This window comes from Oryx dammah, unplaced genomic scaffold (genome assembly GCF_014754425.2).
Source record: "Oryx dammah isolate SB20612 unplaced genomic scaffold, SCBI_Odam_1.1 HiC_scaffold_23, whole genome shotgun sequence".
Taxonomy (NCBI): Eukaryota; Metazoa; Chordata; class Mammalia; order Artiodactyla; family Bovidae; genus Oryx; species Oryx dammah.
The window spans coordinates 120285740-120307815 of NW_024070207.1; the positions used below are offsets into that span (position 1 = coordinate 120285740).

A 22076-nucleotide genomic window follows, 5' to 3' on the forward strand; every position below is an offset into this window, starting at 1 on the left:
AACACTGTAACAATCACATTTGTTGAGAAGTAATAGTAGTGAGCTTCCTGTCCTGAGATGTATTCAAATGTACCTGAATGGTTGACTGCCATGGACAGGACATAAGGGATTCCTGACCCTGGAGGTCTAGGTTGATTGCCTTATAAATTTCCCTTTAACTCAGAGATTCTATGACACATTTATAAGAATCAGTTAGGAGGAGAGAGGAAAATTCTAGCCCAAAGCAGTATTATGTTTTCCAAGAGGCTACCCCAAATGGTGTTGCCAGCCAAGTGGGAAGTGGGGGATGGTTAAGAGAAATTATTGTCAGCTAATGAAAGTGATGGGCTTGTTAAATAACTTTGAGCTGTGTACATGGTTGCATTTTCAATTTTGTCTGTGAAGGCAGGATATGCCATCAGATTAGCTATATTCTTTGGTGTTCACTGATGCAGATGGTGACTGCAGCCATGAAATTAAAAGACGTTTACTCCTTGGAAGAAAAGTTATGACCAACCTAGATAGCATATTGAAAAGCAGAGACATTACTTTGCCAACAAAGGTCCGTCTAGTCAAGGCTATGGTTTTTCCAGAGGTCATGTATGGATGTGAGAGTTGGACTGTGAAGAAAGCTGAGCACCGAAGAATTGATGCGTTTGAACTGTGGTGTTGGAGAAGACTCTTGAGTCCCTTGGACTGCAAGGAGATCCGACCAGTCCATTCTGAAGGAGATCAGCCCTGGGATTTCTTTGGAGGGAATGATGCTGAAGCTGAAACTCCAGTACTTTGGCCACCTCATGCAAAGAGTTGACTCATTGGAAAAGACTCTGATGCTGGGGGCAGGAGGAGAAGGGGATGACAGAGGATGAGATGGCTGGATGGCATCACTGACTTGATGGACTGAGTCTGAGTGAACTCTGGGAGTTGGTGATGGACAGGGAGGCCTGGCGTGCTGCGATTCATGGGGTCGCAAAGAGTCGGACACGACTGAGTGACTGAACTCAACTGAATTGATGCCCTGCTGTGAACTCAGCAGGGCATTCATATATGAGGGGATTCATATATGAGGGGAACTCAGCTACAGTGCAAAGGCAGAGTGTCCCATGAAGGACTGAAGCATCAGGGGTGGACATAACCCAGGTTTGTGGATTGAAATGTTCAGTACAAACCAAAGGAAAACCACTGGCCCTTCCCTGTGCTTCGTAGAGATAGGAGGTAGTGACCTGTGTTTTAAAGGTAGGGTCGGCTTTCAGCCAGCTTTGAAATCCAGGGCCCCCTGGCAGGCTGCTCTTTTATGTCTTACCTGCATTCTCCTCGCTTTTAGCTGCAGTTCCATGAGGCATATGGCAGGAATAGCCATTTCGCCTGATCTCTAAGTCACAGCCTAACTGGAGACTGATTCTGAAAGAACTCCCCACAATGAACCCTTGCTGGGGTCTTGCACTTGTTCCTTGTAGCCCAGACCAGAAATCTGATAATCCAAGCACATTTTCTATGGATGGTAACAAGGTGGAGGGGACAGATTCGCCACATACTCAGTGTGTGCTTATGACACATGATCTAATATGTCTTAAGACCCCATTTCTTCATCATAGGAAATGTTGAGGCAAGGTCAGGAGGCCATAGAGAACCAGGAGAGGTGAGAGGGCATCTCAGGCCCTCAGGAAGAGGGTCTCAGGAGAGGACCAAGGGTGCAGAGAGCTGGGACCCCCTCCCTCTGTCACCTGCAGGAGACCAGAAGACCCACTCAAAGAGTCACAGAGGCTCTGTTTTCTCCTACCCCAAGGGTGATTAGCCCCTTAAACATCTGGCAGGCAAAAATCCCATCTTTTCTTCCATCCCCAAGTTGAACCTGGGAAGATGGAGGAGGGGCAGGCAAAGTGGAACATCTTGATGGTGCTTTAATCTTTATCTCAGCCTCTCCAAGACCCAGCAGCTCTTCCTTGTGAGTCTTCCTTGAGGGCTGCAAAAGGTCCCCCAGCCTCACCTCTGTTGCCCCCAGGGTTGGCCCTGAGGGCCCCTGCCTTTAGGGTGCTATGCTTTTCATTCCTGTCTGACTTGCCATCTGCCCTTCTTTCTTTCAGCCTGCCGACTCTCAGCATGGCTGATCACATGTAGGCACTGAGAAGACCGTTTAGAGTCACACTCAAGGTTCTGAGTGATCTTTAGTCTTTGGGGGCATATGTAGTCTTAAGGGCTTCCCTGGTGGCTCAGAAGTTAAAGCATAGTCTTTGGGGGCATTTGTAGTCTTAAGGGATGTGCATATAAGTTCATTTTTTTTCCTAATGATGAACTGTCCAACTATATAGGAAAATTTTGTTAATTTCCTGTTGCTTCTTGCTACATTGGGTTACATTCTATATTTTCTTACTACTCCAGGTCACCTGACCCCCATCCCTCACCAAATAGCAAATAAACGTCCAAATAAAACTGTGATAGGAGAATGGAAATCAGTCATCTCCCTCTACCCTCTGGTACAGCTGCTGCTGCTACTGCGAAGTCGCTTCAGTCGTGTCCGACTCTGTGTGACTCCATAGACTGAAGCCCACCAGGCTCCCCCGTCCCTGGGATTCTCCAGGCAAGAACACTGGAGTGGATTGCCATTTCCTTCTCCAATGCATGAAAGTGAAGTCGCTTAGTCATGTCCACCTCTTAGTGACCCCATGGACTGCAGCCCACCAGGCTCCTCCATCCATGGGATTTTCCAGGCAAGAGTACTGGAGTGGGGTGCCATTGCCTTCTCCACCTCTGGTACAGATGCAGAGCCAAATGAGGGCTCCCTTACCTGCCTAAAAAAATAAAGGAAGACATTGGGACCAACACTTCCATTCCTTTTGGCACCACAAAATCTTGGAATGCCTTCTTCCTAAAGCTGCCTTCTGGGACCCCTCAGCCTCTCCAGGGGAAAAGGTAGAGATAGCAAAGATAACATCAACAACAATGTCAAATAGCTACCATTTATTGAGCCTCCAGTGCTAAGTGTCTTACTAATATTCCCTCCTTTAATCCCTGCAACAACTATATGAGATAGGGACCATGATAATACCCATTTTATCAATATACATGGGGTATGTCTGGAAGTAAGTTCTCAGGAGCTCAGAAGGTGTAGAACTAAACACCCACTGGAAACAAGTGCTTTACTTGAATATATATCTATAAATCTATCTATAAGTAATATATAACATACATGTGGTAACAGTTAAATTGAATAGTAGGGCTTGAGGAAAAACAGTATTGCATGGCCTTGCTCCAAGTTGTTGTTCAGTTGCTCAGTCATGTCCGGCTCTTTGCGACCCCACGGACTGCAGCACACCAGCCTGCCCTGTCCTTCATTGTTTCCCAGAGTTTGTTGAGTCGATGATGCCATCCAACCATCTCGTCCTCTGTCACCTTGCTTTCATCATCTCTCATCATCTTGCTCCAAGAGATAATCTCTATTAACTCTTTCTTGCTCGAGTTGTTAGAGAGATGCTTCCGCAATCTAGACACAGGGAGGTGAGACAGTTTGGATATTGGTGTGGGCACTTGGGGCTGTCACCATGAGGGGGAAGGGGCACTATTGGCATTGAGTGGGTCCAGGATGGGCCTCGGACAATGTCCCCATTTCTTGATTGATTTGCTAATGTCCTCTGGACATTTTTGTAGATTAAAAATCTGCTTCTAATTATCAGTAACTAAGAAATAAGTCCATCTGACATATAAACACAAGATATTTGGGGGTGGTTTTCAGAAACACAGATGTTTTTCAGGATTGCAACTGCCATGTCAGTTGAGGGAAAAACGTGCTTTGTCTTGTTTAAAACCTTACCAAGTTGTTCACCATTTTGGAACATCAGGGCACTGATGGCAGGACCACCCTTGGTATTTGAATGACCAACACACTACATCTCAGCAGGGTTAGCGTCTTAGCTGTCCCAGTCATGGTGATTCTGCAGCTCAGGTGCCCATCAGATGACTTCATTCCATCTTCCAGTGCCTGAATATTTACACATTGAGAAAATACAATTCATTTAAAATGACTTCTTTATATTGCAGTTGAGGTGTTATATTGATATTTTGTTTCATTCGTGGAGTGCCAAAGGGACAGTATACATGTTTGTTTATAAGCGACGTCAGATCTGATGGGCTTGGAAACAAATGGCTCTGATCTTGATAATATGCTTAATTCTCTCTTTCTTGATTTATCAACTTTTGACAATATCTGCTGATTTCTTGACATGAATGATGAGGCTCTACGTCATCCCCCCTCACAAAGCTCTATTTGTTTTTTCATCAGAGTTTGACTGTATCTTCTGATTCCTGCTTGAGCAGCTGAGGATATCAGTAGTGCTGTCTTTTCATTCATATTCTCCCATGTCCCCCTGTGTATCAGCTATGTTTTCACTGGCAGAGTCAAACATTGTCAAAGTTTACTAATATTTTCATTTAGTTCTGCAAACAGAACTCAGTCTTTTTTTTTTTTTTGCTTTGTCATAAGGTGACTATAAAAATCGAAAACCAATTCAGATCTGGGCAGACAAAATGTGTCCTTATAGTTTATAATTAGTTGTACTCCAGGATGAGGCAATGAAGGTCAGTAAGATCTCAAATTGTATCAAATCCGTTGGAAATAAGGTTTCATTAATGGTCTAAAATTAAATTATTAGGAGAGTATCTCTACTGTGGAATAAGGTACAACTATATACTCCTCCTTGCCCCCTCCCATTATGAAAGTAATCTTGCTCTTTGTAGAAATCTAGGAAAACACAAAAGGGTATTAAAAAAAAAAAACCTGAAAACTCTATTAACCCTTAGAGATAAACCCTGTCAATATTTTGGTATACATTAATATATTGATATATTAGTAAGGGTAGGGCCACTGCTAAAACTAATAAGCCCCTGAACACAGTGTTCAGGAGTTTCTTTCTGGTTCACATCAAAGTCAGTTCCAGGCTGTCAGTGTGTTGGGTAGGAGTGAGCCTCTGCTCCACAGAGTCATTCAGTCACCCAGGCTGGCAGGGGCAATTCCATCAACATGTGGTTTCATAAGGCATGCTGGGTGTCAATGTCACATTCCAGCTGAGAGGAGAGGAAAGCACGGAGAAGCACATGATGTGCTGGAGAATCTGTCCGGGATGCCTGGAAGTGGTGGACGTCACTTCTGACCTCATTGGCTAGAACTCAACATGTAGTCCCACCTAACTGCTAAGAAGTCTGGGAAATGTGGTTCAGCTGTGTGGCCAGGTAGCCGAGAGATGTTTGGTGAATAACAGTCTCTACCATAGTGTATTTTCTCTCAGCTTTTCCCAGTACATATATATGTGTATGACTAGGGTTATATTGTACATTTAGCTTTTTATTCTGCTTTAAAAATAACAACAACAACAACAAAAAATCTCTGAGCACTTTCCCACCTAATTCTTTGCAAACATGGCTGTGTGTTATCTAGTCATATAGAGCAGGGTTTCTCAACCTCAGCACTAATTTTTTGGAAATCTGTATTGGAGTACAGTTGATTTACAATGTTGTGTTAGTTTCAGGTATATAGCACAGTGATTCAGTTATACATACATCCACTCTTTTTTAGATTCTTTTCCCATAGAGGTCATTACAGATTATTGAGTAGCATTCCCTGTGCCATACAATAGGTTCTTATTGGTTATCTATTTTATACACAGTATTGTGTACATATCACTGTTTTTTGACATTTGGGGCTGGATCTTTCTTTCACGTGGTGAGGCCTGTCCTGAGCACTGTAGGATGTTAGCAGCCTCCCTGGCCTCCATCAACTAGATGCCAGTAGCACCCTCTCTCCAGCTGTGACAACTGTCTGCATGTGTTGCCAGATGTCTCTTGGGGGACAAAGTCATCCACAGCTGAGAACCACGGGGCTAGATCAACAGTAATTTATGCAACTACGTCCCTTTTATCAAACAGTTGTTGCTTCCTTTATTGTTTTTATTGTTTGACGTGCTATTACATCTTGCTCTGTGCTAAATATCTTTTTACATTAATTTTGACTGAAACAGTCATGAGTTACTTAGGAGAGAGAGTCCCAGAAGCAGATTATTAGGCCAGAGGCTATGAATAGTTTTAAGTCTCTCGATACATCCTGCCAAATATCTTTCCAGAAAGGATCTACCAGTTTACTCTTCCACTGGCAACACAGTCTTGCTTTATTTTTAAAGGTTTTAGTTATATGAGAAAAATGGTTTATTATTTTAAAAGAGCATTTCTTAGACTAATAGTCAAATGTGCATATTAGCTATTTTGTACACCCTGTCAGTAGTAGCCTTGCTAATTTCCCAACTGCTGTTTTGTTTTTCTTAAGGGTTTTAGGGACAATTGCTTGTTGAAATCAGTCCATGACATTTCCAGAGTGAGCAAAAGTTTCTATTAAAATGTGGCTTTCCTTTGACATTGTGTACACAATGGCTAGAACTTGGTTTTCAATCACAGCATCCCATTGTGGCTGGCTCCAATATTTGGACAGCTGTTATTTCTTTTCTTTGGTTCAAAAAAAAATCCAAGACTTCTAGGGAATGACAGAAAGTGAACCAAAGGGTTTACTTTTCATCTCAGTGCATACAGCCTTAGAGTTCTTGCTTCCAGAGTGGCTGAATGAGGTCATATCTTGCCAAAATACTATTTCAGACTGTGTGCCCAAGTCCCATTTTGTTGTGTTCCTTGTCTCCTAGGAGCCTCCCAAGATGTAGGAATCAACCAGATCAAATGCTCTTCCCTAAATCAGGACTTAAACCAACTGCTTGTTGCCCTTAGCCCTTTGCAGGGGATCCCAGTTATTGCCAACTGCAGTTGGATCCCTGCATGCATGTGCTTTCAGGACTGGTTGAAATGGATTACTTTCCTGTAACAGGACAAAAAGTTAAACCTATGAGCTCCCTGCCATTTTATTACTGCATGAAGATTGGTTAGGCATGACTGTTCCCATGGGACTGTGCAAATGAGCCCGTAATTTGCCTAGCACAAATCTCTGTCCTTTTGGGCAAAATATTATTAGGCTTTCTAGAGCTTTGCCTTGATAAAATCTTTCCTAATCCAATAAATTCAATAGATGAAATGTTTGTTTCCTCCACTCTTTCTCAGTCCTAAAGCCTCTTTCTTCAGGCTTAAATGTCCCTTAAGTGGACTATCTACTGTTACTGTTTATGTAACCCTCTATTCAAGTAACACGATGTATTTTCAAAACAATGAAAAAACACAACATAAACTATCAGGGGGAAAGGTTAGGCTCAGAAATGTCTCACAAAGCATTAGCCAGGGGAAAACTGCAGGGATCTCAGAGCTTTGCTAATACCTTTGGAGACAGGAGAATTCTTCTCTTAAGGAGACAGGAGGAATTTAAGATCTGGACACTGTTAAACCATTAATTCCCTTACAAGCTCAAGCAGGAGGCCTGAGCACCAGGAGAGGCCGTGTCTGGGGAGGGTGGGCAAAGCCTTCTGGAGCCTTCCAGGGTGGGCTTCCAGGGATCGGGTGGCTTATGGAAACCCCCAAATCGGTCACCACTCAGATGGGAGAGTGCCATCTGTGCCCTTCTAAGTCATTTGTTTTCCACAAGTCGGTGTGGCAACCTTGGCCGCACATTGGAACCAGCTGGGGAGATTTTGAGGCATGGAGGCCTCGGTCCCACCCGCTGAGGCCCAGAAGAAATTGAGTTTCAAAAGCTCGCCAGGTGATTCTAATGTGCAATCAGGGTGGAGACCCACAGAACGAACTAGCTCCCGCCGCCCCCACGTGAGCCAAAGGTTCCAGAACTCTGGGCTGGGGCGAGGCCGCCAAACACTGGTGCCTCGAGCAGCCTCTCGGGACTCAGTTTCTTTGTCTGCACAATGGGTGACGGCTAGGACTGCCGAGGCCCCTCCGGCTGGAAGAGTTCTCTTCTGGGACGCAGATCTGCGCCTCCGGGATCCTCTAAGCCCGCTCCCCTCGGTCCCCATCCCCCCCCGCTGGCTTTTCCGGTTTCCTCGCCCCTCAGAGCTCGCCCAGGGGGTCCCAGAGGAAGCTGAGCGCTTCGCCGCCACCCCGGCGCGCGCGCTGCCCAGTTGGGGCCCCGGCTGCGGGCGCACAAAGCCCCCGGCGCTGACGTCAGGGCCCCCTCTCGGCGCGGCCGGCCCCCAGTGCAGGCGGAGCCGCGCCGCGCTCCCACCCCGGCCGGGAGTGATCACCAGCCGCCAGCCCCGCAGCCCAACGCCGCCCGCCCGCCCGCGCACGTGCCCGCCAGACCTGCAAACTTGTACCGCCAGCTGTGTCCGTCCCCTGGGAGCCCGAGCGCCCGCAGCCCGCGCCTCCTGCCCGTCTCCAGCCATGGGTAAGCCGACGCGCTGGCCCCTCGCCCCGGCCACAGCCTCGCGCCCCCGCCCCCGCCCCTGCTCAGGTGGGGCCTCCTGGGGGCACCTCCCCGACCCGGGCCGGTTTTCGGGAGGCTGGAGGTGGGAGGGGCGCGGCGCAGGTGTCCTGAACGCCCAGGTGCGCGTCCCCGCCCCAGCCCGGGGGCGTCCCCACTCCGGCTGCGGCCCCCGCCCCGGGCGTGCGACTCGCCGGAGGGGACGGGCGGGACCCCCTAGAGGGGAGCCGAGGCGGCGGACGGAGCGTCCCGGGCTGCGGGCTCCTGCTGTAATTTTCAGGGGGTGAGAAACAGTTGCTCCTGGTCCTTTCCCCGGGACGCTCTCCAGTCGCCCGAGCTCCCGGCTGCGAGTCTGATCCGGTCCCACCCTGCCGGGATCTTGTTCTCCTTAAGCCCACCTGAAATCAACGCCCAGTTCCCCAAGCCTGGGGTCTTCCGTGAGCTCGTTTGGGAACCGTGAGCCTTGAAACCAGGAAGGTGGAAGGCAAGAGGGACAGGACGGGACGGAGGGCGAGGCTCTTTGTCCCCCGTTTCCACTATCAGAAGCCGAACCTGGGGCGCAGGTGGAGCCGATGTGCCCCGCGGGGTCCGAGGTTGGGGAATCGACTAGTCGGGGTGAAAAAAAGCCACGCTCTGGAGATTACAAAATCTCGCACCTGGCCCGGGGCGGAGAGCAGGAGGCTGTTGTGTGTTGTGTCTGTCACCTCCTGACACCTCCGAAATCCTGCAACATGTTTTACACAGGGACACTGTATCTTTCGGAAAACTCGTTAAAGAGTGCGGTGGAAATCAACCTCGTTCCGCTGCACCCTCGAAAAATGTGCCTGGGAAAGGGTTTCCCCTGCCTGCTCTGTTATCCTTCTCTCGTGGCTGACAGGCTCCAGCCGCAAAAGCCACAAAGACTGTCACAGGAGCCCCTCGGAATCCGCATTCCAATGAGGAAGTCACTGAATTTAACCATTGCGGCCCCTGGGGAGAGCTTGGGCATTCCCTACCGGGCCCCAGCCCCGGCCCCCTACCCCATCCGGCAGTCCCTGTGCTGTTGGTGGCGTGGGTGGTAATTTTGTACCCAGCAAACGTTTGGTGAGGGTTTGTAAGGAGGACACATGATTTTGCGTTTAAAAGGAAGCTCAAAGAATTTTAGAGTTAAATCTTTTCTTTTCCTTTTTCTTTTTTTTTGGTTTGTTTTATAAATTTACTAGGTGATCAAAATCTGAAAGGAAATAAGGCCCGTAAATCCACCAGGACAATTTCTTGCCAAAAAGTTAGGGGTGAGCTAGGATAAGATCCTTCTACAAAAGGGCAGAATTGTATGACCTGTATCTCACTGTTCCTACTTGTTGTTCAGTTGCTCAGTCGTGTCCAACTCTTTGTGACCCCATGGACTGCAGCACACCAGGCTTCCCTATCCCAATTCACCATCTGCCAGAGTTGGCTCAAACTCATGTTCACTGAGTGGGTGATGCCATCCAGCCATCTCATCCTCTGTCGTCCCCTTCTCCTCCTGCCCTCAATGTTTCCCAACATCAAAGGTTCCTGCTCATCATGTCCTGTGACTATCAATATTTCAGCAATGCTTGGCTCAAAGACGTTGAAGTTGCACAAAGTGCTGGCTTGAGGAAGGCATTAACTAATTTTCCTGAAATAAAGTTATTTCTTTTTCTTTCTTTCTTTTTTTTTTTTTTTGATCCTAGGCATTCGGATTTGTTCCGGTTAGAAATTGAGCGTCCGAATTACCACTTGGGGACCTTCTTGGGAATGGCTTTCACAATGCCCAGGGCCTAACTGGGGGCGGGCTTTGTTTTTAGGTAGGTGTGGAAGTTCCCCAAGATTCTCATGAAGCAAATGCCCAAACCAGAGGCCTGTTCTCAAGGAAGTACTTTGTGTCTTGGACAATTGTTGCTTCTACACTTCAATTGCCAATTTATGTTAATTTGTGCATACCTCACGGGTTCTGGCAGTTTCCTTGGTTTTAGTTTTTAGCTTTTACATTAAAAAAGAAAAAAAAAGTTCCCCTCAGGCCAGAAAGGAAACATACTGATTTCCTTTGGTAGATTCTTAGTAAATACACCACAAGGCTGTGAACTGGTTTTATTTTTCCAGATGTATTTAATTACTGAACGTACCCCAATGAATGTTTTAATTGAAGTGATTTAATGCTGGGAAAACTCTGACCACTTGTCCATTGGCTGGAACTTTGATTCTTATATAAGTCATTTCCTTAATGTGGTATCAGTTCATTTACTGGTAAACTGGGTGAGGTTTGTGGAAATAAAAGTTCCTCTGGACTCAGATTTTAAGGTATTCAGAATCTTTACGTTGACAAAGAGAATAATGAGCAATGTGCGTACAGCTTTATCTGTCAGTGCATCTTAAAAGAAAGCATGCTTTTCAAAAATTGTTGAGCCAATTGAATTTTTTAATGGCTTTGTTGATAGAATTCACATACCATGTAATGCACACATTTAAGTGCACAAAATCAGTGAGTTTTAGTATATTCAAAGTTGTACAACCACCACCACTAGCTAACATTGTCATTACCCCAAAAAGAAACCCTGTACCCATTAGAAGTACCTCCCCAGGCTCCTAGCAAACACTGATCTACTTTCTGTCTCTCTAGATTTGCCCGTTCTGAACATTTCATGTAAATGCGTTGAGCCCATTGATGTTTGATGTGTGTTTGACTGTTCAGTACCTTGGATTCTTTTGCACAATGGGAAGATGTCATGATGTACTGTTTGTATGTAGTACACCACCTAAATGAGGCAGTCGGAATTATTTCACGGGCTGAAGAGCTCCACATTTGGCCATTGTGCATGTGTATACTCTCTCTCTCTCTTGTCCTCTCATCTCATTCTCTCATTCAGTGTAACTCTGGTTTTCTCTGATAGCAACTCAGGTTGCCTAATAGAATTTTGAACCTGTTACTTTCTTTATAGACCCTAAGACATGGCAACTAAATGGATTCCCTGCAATAATCTCTTACAAGGCTTTTGTGGACTATCCACCCAGAGTGAATATGGATCATGTATCCAGAGAGAGGGCCTCCCAGGTGGTGCTAGTGATAAAGAATCTGCCTGCAATGCAGGAGACACGGGTTCGATCCCTGTGTCGGGAAGATCCCCGGGAGGAGAAAATGGCAACTCACTCCAGTATTCTTGCCTGGAGGATCCCATGGACTGAGGCGACTGGTGGGTTACAGTCCATGGGGTTGCAAAGAGTCAGACACAACTGAAGTGACTTATCATGCACACATCCGAGAAGTGCCAGTTTTGTTTCATTAGTTGCTTGTGATTTTAAATGAAAATTATATGTGAAATGATCAGATATAGCAGAACAACGTAGTTGTTTAGATCTGTTTTTGTGATAAGGAAGTTTTTATGAGGATTATGAATTTAAACACAGTCAATCATTTCACTAAACAGCATTAAAAACACGGGTTGAGAGCTGATCTTTAATGTGCACGCAGGTCATCTGGTGATCTTGTTCAAAATGCTGATTATGATTCTCTGGGTCTGGGTGGGGTCTGAGTTTCTGCATTTCTAGCAAGCTCTTGGTGGTACTGGAGCTGGTAGTCCCCAAGGCCAGCAAATAGAGAAAGCAGAGCAAGTGTGAGGCCGGGATGCCTGCCTCAGGAATTCCACGAACTTGCCATGTGAGCTTGGGTAAATAATTTTCATTTCTTAAGTTCAGTTTACTATACAGTAAAAGGATTTGATAAAATCATTTCTTCAGGCCTTTACAGATCTAAAAGGATATACTTTCTTGTTTTTCTGTTTTTAAAACTTCTTGTTTTATGTTGGAGTATAGCCAATTAGGGCTTCCCTGGTGGCTCAGAGGTTAAAGCATCTGCCTGCAATGCGGGAGACCTGGGTTCGATCCCTGGGTGGAGAAGATCCCCTGGAGAAGGAAATGGCAACCCACTCCAGTACTCTTGCCTGGAGAATCCCACGGACATGGGAGCCTGGTGGCCTGCAGTCCACGGGGTCTCAAAGAGTCTGACACGCCTGAGCGACTTCACTTTCACAGCCAATTAACAATATTGTGATAGTTTCAGGTGGACAGCAAAGGGACTTAGGTATACATATACATGTATCCATTCTCCCCAAAACTGCCCTCTCAAAGGATGTAAGTTAGAAAAAAGAAATAAGAGGGTCACGTTAGGCTTGACAAACGTGACAGAACAGCTTCCTAATTGTTTAAACACCACGTGTTTTCTTGAAGCTGGCATCACAGGCATCATTGGTTGTTGCATTGAATGCTGGGATCTTGATGTGCCCACCCATCCAGCCATCCCTGAAGACACTAGTAGGAAGCCGTAGTGTTCACCCACTTGAGGGCCTCCAGCTTTAGCTTCTCCTGCCCTCTTGTCTTTAGAGCTGGCCTCATCAGAGATCCTTTCTTGATTCTACATGCAGGGCCCAGGCCACCTTCAGAGGCCAGAGTCAGAAGGAAGCATGGATGCCAAGGACCCACACATGTAACATTTGCTTCTGGCAGTTTGCTCAGGAATTCAGATGCAGCTGGAGATGCAGAATGCTACCCTGAAGATCAGCTGGGCAGGAAATAGTCCCAGGATGGTTCGCTTCCCTCTATCTGAGTCTAAAGACCTAGGAACAGCCCACCCTCGAGTCTGGGAGAGAGTGCCCTTCAAGTCTTGGGGAAATTTTGCATAAAACTCTAGTCCAATAGCACAGAGTGCTGTTTGTGACAAACAGGAAGTAATTAATTATTGAGTATCTTTTTGCTCTAGCAAAACCTCTAGCCGAAACCACTTGACCCTTCCAAGGGGTTCTTAGAGGACATCCTTATTGGCTGCATCCGGGGTCAAGTAGTTGATGGTTTATTGAAAATGCCAAAGGGGTGAATCACTGTCAGTAACCATCTTACACATTTTGTTTAACTTTAAACATGAATTCACCAGTATTTTGTTGTAAAGTCAAGGTCTTTGAGTGCGAACCCTGATTGAAATTCTTGAAGATGTCTGTGTATATAAATCACAGCCAGAATTCAATGGCTTTTGATTTCCAGTTTGATCCTTTTAAAGTAGAGTGAGAACCAATCTGTGTGCAGATTCCTTGTAAATCAACAGTCCCACTCCTCTTAAACCTTTAAAATTTTCTAGCCCCTACTTAAACTCTGGCAACTGTTTTTTGAAGTGACTCATTTCTTAAGACTTTCCAAAGCCAATCAACTTGGTTTTCAAAGAAATAAAAACTATTTTTGGAACTCATTTTATTAGCTTGTGTAACACCTAATTAAATGTCATAATTCTAGTAACAAGTACAGCTGGCATAAACAGACTTGAGAATATAACAGACTTCTGAGGTACACAATTCAACTGGTGGGAGAAGCAATATATACATAGATGTCTTGGAGAATAGCCTAGAAACCAAGTTCTGTGGGCAATGCCCAGTATTATTTACAAAAAGAATAGAGAATATTGGGTAATCAGGTAGATCCACTACGTGAACATTGGTAAGAGGGCTCCTACTATATCTTTAAGCCAATATTATCCATTTAACATTTCAACATGATTTTTCTGGTTCCCATTAGCTGGCTTGTTAGTGTTTGTCTTTTCTGTTCAAATGTCAAATTTTTCAAGAACAAAGCTTGCTTTACTCATTGTTTTATCCCAATGTTCATTCAAATAATTGACATAGGTACTCCACAAGTATTTGTTAAAAGGATAAGGGTTTTATCATATAAAATCGATTTTATTAAGGCCTGTCTGCATTATAAGAGTATAGATTTCAAGGCATATAAAATTATATTTATATATGACAAACTGTGATAAACTAGAACAAATTAACTAGGGCAAATGACATTAATTATTATTCTTTAATAACATTAATACATTGAGCACAGATTTGCCCAGAATAACAGAATTTCAGAGCTTGAAGCTACTTTTGAAGTAAATTGATTGCTATAGGCATATACAGACACAAAAACAATTTAAAGAACAATGTGAATTTTATTTCATTACTTTTTTTTGCCTTTAGCCTTTTCTTTTGATGTTATAAAATATTTTCCTCTCTGGTGAAAAGTACTTCCCTCTTGTCAGATTTTTGAAGGGTACAAAATTTTTGGAGTGAAAGTTTGTTTCAGTGTAATTCCTTATTGCCCTGAGGATTAAAAGGTAACAATGGTCTTGAGCTTCCACTCTTCACTTGTGTAACTGGGTTAATGAATACCCATTGCTGTGCCATGCAACAGGTGTGTGCCCGTTTCTAAGTGTTTGAGTTCCGGTTACATGGCCTTCACCGTGAAGGCTTTCAGGGAATATAAGACAGCTGCTCACCCAACAAGCGTTCATAGAGTCCTGTTCAGATGAGCCGGGTACTGTGCTAAATCTTGAAGCAAAAATAAACAAGACCCAGCGCTGTCCTCAGATCATCACAGTTATTTCAGAGATGCAGATAAATAGTTATAATAGAAGTACAAGATCCTGTCGAATAATTTCCTCTGTCTCAGGGAGAAAAAAGAGTGGAGTGATATTTCTTAAGGGGATTTCCTGGGGAGGCGGTTTTCCTTGATCTGAGTCTTGAAGGATGAGCAGGATGACAGGAATCAGTGACGGCGGGGGCTGGGGACATCTTGTACATAAAGTGTACATAAAGTAACCTGCTTTAAGTGATTACACATGGACACACATAGCTGAATCTTGCAAGAATATTTTTGATCTTGTCTATTGCCTCCTCCCTTTCTGAAGATAAAGCAGAGAAGGAAGGAAGTGTGAGCCTTTTGGGGGAAGGAAAGGGTCTCTTTGGTGTGACTCCAGAGGGGTTAGGCATCAAAATGAAACCCAGTTCTTATCTATATATACATTTGATTATTTTGAAAGTGTCATTATTTCTTCCTTACATATTTGAAAGAATTCACCAGTGAAGCTATTTGGGTCTTGAATTCTCCTTGTGGAAATGTTTTAAATTATGAATTATGTTTCTTTAACAGAGAGAGTACTATTCAGATTTCCTGTTTCTCTTTGTTTCAGGTTTGATAAGCTGTGTTTTTCAAGGACTTTTTTTGTCTTATCTAAGTTATTAACATTATTGACATAAAGTCATTCATACTATTTTTGTATTATCTATCTAATCCTGTTGTCTATAAGATCTGTAGTGATGTTCCTGCATTCATTCCTAGTAATGTAGGTAACTTAAGTATATCTGTTTATTTTTCTTGATCAATCTTGGGCATTTATTTTAAAATTTATTTTAGTAGGTTGATGCTTACATCTGATAACTACATCTGATAGATGAGCTGATCACTTAATTAAAAAGGAGTACATTTTCTAGTAAACAGAAAATAGAATTTTAATGTCTAGAGGTAGAAGTTGCTTCCCTGATGGCTCAGACGGTAAAGAATCTGCCTGCAATGAGGAAGAATCAAACCTGGGTTGGAAAGATCCCTGGGAGGAGGGCATGGCAACCCGCTCCAGTATTCTTGCCTGGAGAATCCCATGGACAGAGGAGCCTGGTGGTCTACAGTCTATTGGATCGAGAAGAGTCAGACATAGCTCAGCAGCTAAGCACAGCACAGAAGTTGCTTACTTGGTTAGAAACAGAATCTGCCAAAGGAAAAAGTATTAAACCTGATCTTTTGAATTTTACTCTTAATGGCTCTGTAACTTGGGTATTTGAACTTGGTTTGCCAAGATCTGTTATAAATGATCTTGCATTAGAGTTATTGCTTAGAATCTGCTTGTGTATTCATTTTCTGTAGGACTGTTGAATTCTGCTTTCCTCTTCAGAGCAACTGGAGACAGACACTGAAACAAAAGAAGTCTTTCCTTCCCTTTCAAGTGTACTTTTAGATCAGGGTTTCTCAAGCTCAGCACTTTTTGACATTTGGGGCTGGATGATTCTTTGTTGTGTGGAGACCATTCTGTGCACTGTGGGTTGTTTAGCAGCAACCCTGGCTCCTACATGCCAATAACATTACCCTACTTGTGACAACCAAAAATGTCTCCAGAAATTGCCGAGTAAGAACTATTGGGAGACAAAATAATCCCATGTTGAGAACCACTGCTTTTGAGTAAGAGGGATTGAAAGCCTTTTGTGTTTCCCAATATTATAAAATCTGAATAATGGCATGATTGGAGACTTGGTTGAGCACACCTACAGGATTGCAAAATCTCTGGTTAAAACTGTTATCCTTCCAAAAGGGATACTTGACTTTTCTAGCTAAAGAAAGTTTTAAACCTTTTTTCAGCATCATCAGAGAACCTGGAGATACAGTGGGGAGTGTTGCACACCATGTAATTCACTCTTCGTTTTGAGTAAAATGGTACCTAAACCATCTCAACAGTGAGAGCAAACCCCGAGTGTCTGGCTTTCCTTGGTAAATTGTTCTGATCTTCAGGATGCTTTATTTCTGAAAGAACTGAATCTATATGAAGTTCATTCTGCTTACCAAAGTTGTTTTCATTGTCCTTTGTTCTCTTCATTAAGTAGAGAGACCTCAAGGATCTAGTCCCATTTCTTAACATCCTTAATTACCTTGATGGCCTTTCCAAATTTAGAATTCATCCCCTTAGCTGTAATCAAATATACCCAGATTAAGCTTTAAAGGCAACCTCCTGCACACTCTGTTTCATCCTTAGGGTCTGTAGTAATGACTTCATTACATTTTTCCTGAGGGTTTGAGAAATGTAGAAGTTGTAAGAGAGGGGACTGATTCTCCCTTCCTGCTCACAGAGATCCTTTTTGAACAGCCATTGATCTCCCTGCCCACTCCTCATCCTTCACTTCCTCCCTCCGATGGAGAGCTTAAATTGGTGTTCTCCAAGAGATCTGAGCACACTTGCAAAATAGTTCCAGTATAAAAAGAGCAGGACCCTTGGAAGTGAAAGTCAGAAGAAGCCTGTAAAATCTGCCATTTTGTGTGTGTATCAGGCCACTCTTTTAGGTTTAGGACTGCAGTGTTTCACGACTCACTGAAAAGATTGTTTAAATGGAGGATTTTCAAGTGGCAGCTTCAATTCAGGCATCTGTTCCTTCACACAAGGAGCAAAGAATGGAGATGTAATTAACAAAGAAATTCATACCCTTAGGATGACCTTATTTGATGCAGCCCTCTATTTTGTATTTTCCTTTTAGTTTTCTCCTGTGGCATATTCTGACAATAACCATGATTAAGTAAAGCAGAATTCAGAACATTAAAGAGATGAATTTTTATTCCACGAATTACTGTCATGTTGCAAAGCCACTGTCCTGGATTACCAAAAACTGTTTTGAACTCTATTATATAATGATAGTTTGTCACAGGTATTTTTAGATGTTTTGTGAGAGGTACAAATATTATACAATCACTTTAAAATTTGATATTGAAGTATAACATACATGTAAAAAGTGGGCAGATGTTAAGCCTACAGCTCGATAAATTTTTGCAAACTTAACCAGTATATAGATTAAGAAGCAGAATATTGCCAACCGCTCAGAAATCCCCTGCAAACTCCCTTTTAGGCAGTCCTGACCAAGGGTAATCATTCCTAATTTCTGCCAACATAGTTTGGCCAGTTTGTGCACTTTATATAAATGGAATCATAGAGGATGAACTCTTAGGTCTGGAAGCTTTTGATCAACATGAATAACATTATGTTAAAACTCAGTAATATTTTCTGTCTGGAAATAGACCTGCTTCTAAATCATTATGGTTAAAAGCATTTATTAAATGCCTTCGTGTGTGGAGCTATGCTAAGGAGTGCATCAGCCACTGGTTCCTACCCTCTGTTTTAAGTAGAAAACATTGACATAGCAGGTGTATGAAGGACTTTGAAAATAAGTGGTGGGAGGTGAGATGGGTAACTGAAAAACATGCATACAGTGGAAGGGATTATAAAGATAAGGTAACCCCACTATCCACCTTGGAAATGGAAAAATACCTCAGGAGGATTTGAGAATAAAGAGGAAGTTGTTGATGTTGTGTATTCAGGATACAATCAGTAAGAATGTTTTCTGGCTTCAGGGTATAAGGATGTAACAGATGTTAAGACTTCCTCCCAATTAGTTGCCTGAAGAAGATAGAATTTTAGGAATTGTTTCAATTAACAGTAGTTAGAGAACTGATGGCCAAATGGGTGTTCCAAGCAATATGCAGGTTTAGAAAAAAGATTGAAGGACTGGGATGATTTCCGGTTATCTTCCTGAAAATTCTTAGATGTAAAACAGTTTTTGCTAAATTAACTTTTCTTCTTGCGGTGTTGGGACTTAGACCGTAAGCTGCCTTCGTTCCTTCAATGAGGTATTTTGTCATCTTGCTGACTGAAGTGATGGTATAGTTGTTACCAAACCAAACTTGGATCCCTTTGCTTGTGTGCAGTAAAGCCAATCTATTAATACCAAGTTGTGGTGAAGGAAAAGTGCAGCATTGATTGCTGGCGACAAGAAAGGAATCTGGGTCACTGGTGCTCACAAGACCCAAAGTCCCCAATGGCTTTTAGCAAGGCATTTTCAGAGGCCAGGTGAGGGAGGGGCAAGCCACGTGTGTGATCAGCTTGTGCTCAGTTCTCAGATTAGTGAGGTAACAGGCGGTGTCACAGGAGTTAATATTATCAGTCCTTAGGCTCCAGGAGGAGCCTGTAAGACAGCTTAGGAAATGTGCATCAGATACAGTGATCTAAGTACTTCAGAGAGGAGCTAAAGCAGAGACTATGGGGAAAGGGGTCTGTCCAGGTAATGCCCCACGGGGTCCTCCTGGGCCTCATAGTCTGCAGAATGAACGCTTTGTCATCACATGGCCTTTCAACTGTATAGTGTCACCACTGTCCCCCAAGTCATGGTATCAATGTATACTGTCACCAGGAGCATCGGAACATTCTCGTTTCTCTAAATCTTCTCCAGCATTTGGGGTTCTCACTGTTTTAAATTTTTTTCAAGAATCTCATAGGTATGAAGTATTTCATTGCTTTTTTATATTGACTTTCCCTAGAAAGGTTGAAACTTTGGGGTAGGTTATTGGCCATTTGGCTTTTCTCTTTCATTTATATACTTATTTTGTTCTATTGATTTGTAGCAATTGTTTATACATTCTGGATACTAACCCTTAATTAAATGTATTGTCAATATCATCATCCTTTTTGTGGCTTATCTTTTAACTTTGAGCACATTTTGTGTTGTGCTGAACATTTTTTATTATAATAAAGCCCTAATTATCAGTCTTTTCCTTTATTTTTCCATGATTTGTGCCTTTTAGCCTTGTTCTAAAATTGTTCTATCTCCAAGGTCATGCAGATGTTCTTCAATATTCTCTTTTAAAATGTGCTTTTCAAGGACCTATTGAAAAGCACAGGGAACTATAATATACTCAGTATTTTATAATAACCTGTAAGGGTAGAGAATCTGAAAAAGAGTGTACACACACACACACACACACACGTAACTGAATCACTGAAACTAACACAACTTTGTAAATCAACTACACTTCAATTTAAAAAACAATTGTGTTTCATAAAAAGTATGGTTTTCAGTTTTCAGTCTTTATTAGGATTTTAGTTTTTGGGGTATAGTATGAAGTAGAAATCTGTATTTTACATTTCCTATACAGAAACCACTACATTCTTAATATTTCCTCCTTTCCCCACTGATTTTTATATAATCTCATGCATTACATTTCTCTGCTGTACCTGTGCATACATCTCTGGCCTCGGTTTGGGTCTCTTGGTCTATTTTGCCATCCGTCTGCTAAGACTGCACTGTCATAATTAGTATATATTTAAAGTAAGCTGGGATTTCTCCTACAAGTGTTCTCCTCTTATTCTTCTTTCAAAGTGTCTGAGATGTACACTTCACTGTTTGCTGTTTTTGCAATCAGCCGTTGATGTTCCACCAACTTCCCTGTTAGGATTTTGAGTGGGATTACAGTGAGTTTATAGAAGAATTTCCACCATAGTCACTGTGTTCACTGTATTGCACCTTCCATTTATATCCATGGTGTATGTTTTCACACAATCAGATCTTCTCTTTCATTCCCCAATAATGTTTTGGCACACCTTTAAAAAACTAGTGAAGGTCCCTCATAGAGTGAGGAAGTAAATCCATCGGAGTCAAAACTAATTCCACGGATGTCATGGTTTCCTTCCACAGACCTGCAACGAATTGCAGCTGAATGTACAAAAAGTTCAGATTAATACACAGCCTGTAGGGAAAGCCGATTTTGAGTTACCACCTACCAGCCTGGTCATAAGAAGTGAAGTGAGGTATTCTTACTTCAACCGACCCTAGATATATTCTAATAAGAAAATATAACCCTCAGTATGTTAAAAATGTGGATTTCTTTGAAAGGAAAAATATGGCCATATTTGCTGCATCATTACATTCAGGATGCAAACTCTCTGTGGAAAGAGAAAAAGAAAGGAAGCCAGTCTTCAGTCGGAGTGCACAGCCATGCAACCAAGGTAACCCTAGAGTGGTAGAACCTGCCTCTTGTGTGGGAGTGTTACTTCCATGCTTGGCTGTGTCACTCATAAAAATGACCTTTTCTTGGTTGATTCAACATTACCTGGTTTCCCAAAGCAGTTTCATAGAAAACTTTACCTGGGGTGTTTTTATATACTGCTTACCCTGCTGAGAGGAGGCCAGCGTCTGACCGGAGTGTGAGCTTGATTTATTCTGGAAAGCGATTTGTTCAGCTGTCAAATGAGATTATGTGTGTGGCTGTTACCCATCACCTCACAGAAATATTCTTAGTCCTCCACGTGGCCTCGGACTTTTATTTATTTATTTGATGGCAACAGAAATCACACATGTAACATCTCCTAGAACACATCTTTGGAAATGCGGTTTTTAATAGAGCACGATTACCCCCTCACTGTTGAATGGTGATGCTGCCGCTGGCTAGAATGGAACTGGACTGCTGGACAATTTCCCGCTGTCCCAGGACACCACCCCTCACCCCCCAACATATGGACTTCCATATATTTAGATTTGAATAACCTGGAAAGGCCCGTCATCAGAATCCATTCTTAAAATTCACCTTTTTTTTTTTTTGGTTACATTTCTTTGTCTTGGAGTGGTTGCTCATTGTAGAAACTCATTTAAAATGGAAGTCTAATAGGAAACACACTTGTGCTTACGAAAAGGGAGAAGGGGTGAGGAAAGGATTAATTAGGAGTTTGGGATTAGCAGATACTAATTACTACATATAAAGTAAATAGTGAGCCCTACTGTATGGCACACAGAACTATATTTGGTATCCTATAAGAAACCATAATGGAAAAGAATATTATAAAAAAGAATGTGTATTTATGTATATAATTGAATCACCTTGCTGTACAGCAGAAATTAGCACAACATTGTCAGTCAACTATACTTCAAACAATTATTTAAGAATTGAAGTCTAAGTTTAAATATGAAAGTTAAGTTCTTTTTACTTCTTACCATCTTATTTTTGCCCTTGGAGATTTGAGCAAAAATGGTGGTATTTCTGCTTTGTGATTCAATTTCTGTTTTCCTCAGCCTAACACAACGATGAGCGAGATATCATTTAAAAGAAAACTGACCAAAATAGCTATGTCCCACCGTGGGTTATTGACTGAAAACTTCTGCTTGGTTGGAGGCTTAAGAGGTGGGACAAGCCACCTGGGCAGGCTCTTGGCCCACGTGCTCATTGGTGATGTTGGCAAAGTCAGGCGCTGCTTCTTTCCAAGACTCATGGGAAACGGTGGCCTCACAATTCTATCAGAAGTGACCATGAGTTCTTTTTTGTTTGAAGTCGAGTTTGTCGGACCACTCACTCGAATGGATTTTTAGCC

General features: G+C 42.9%; 1 protein-coding gene across 2 annotated transcripts in view; it reads left to right on the top strand.

Annotated features, from left to right (window-relative positions):
- The first annotated feature begins 8098 nt into the window (after positions 1–8098).
- GPM6B (glycoprotein M6B) overlaps positions 8099–22076 on the top strand; it is a 157865-nt gene continuing 143887 nt past the window's right edge. Inside the window, exon 1 of one of the 2 annotated variants that reach the window (XM_040266441.1) lies at positions 8099–8290. In XM_040266441.1, coding sequence (XP_040122375.1) covers positions 8287–8290 — 4 coding nt within the window. In that variant the 5' untranslated portion in view covers positions 8099–8286. The remainder of the gene's footprint in view (positions 8291–22076) is intronic. The other variant, XM_040266439.1, reaches the window with a different exon arrangement.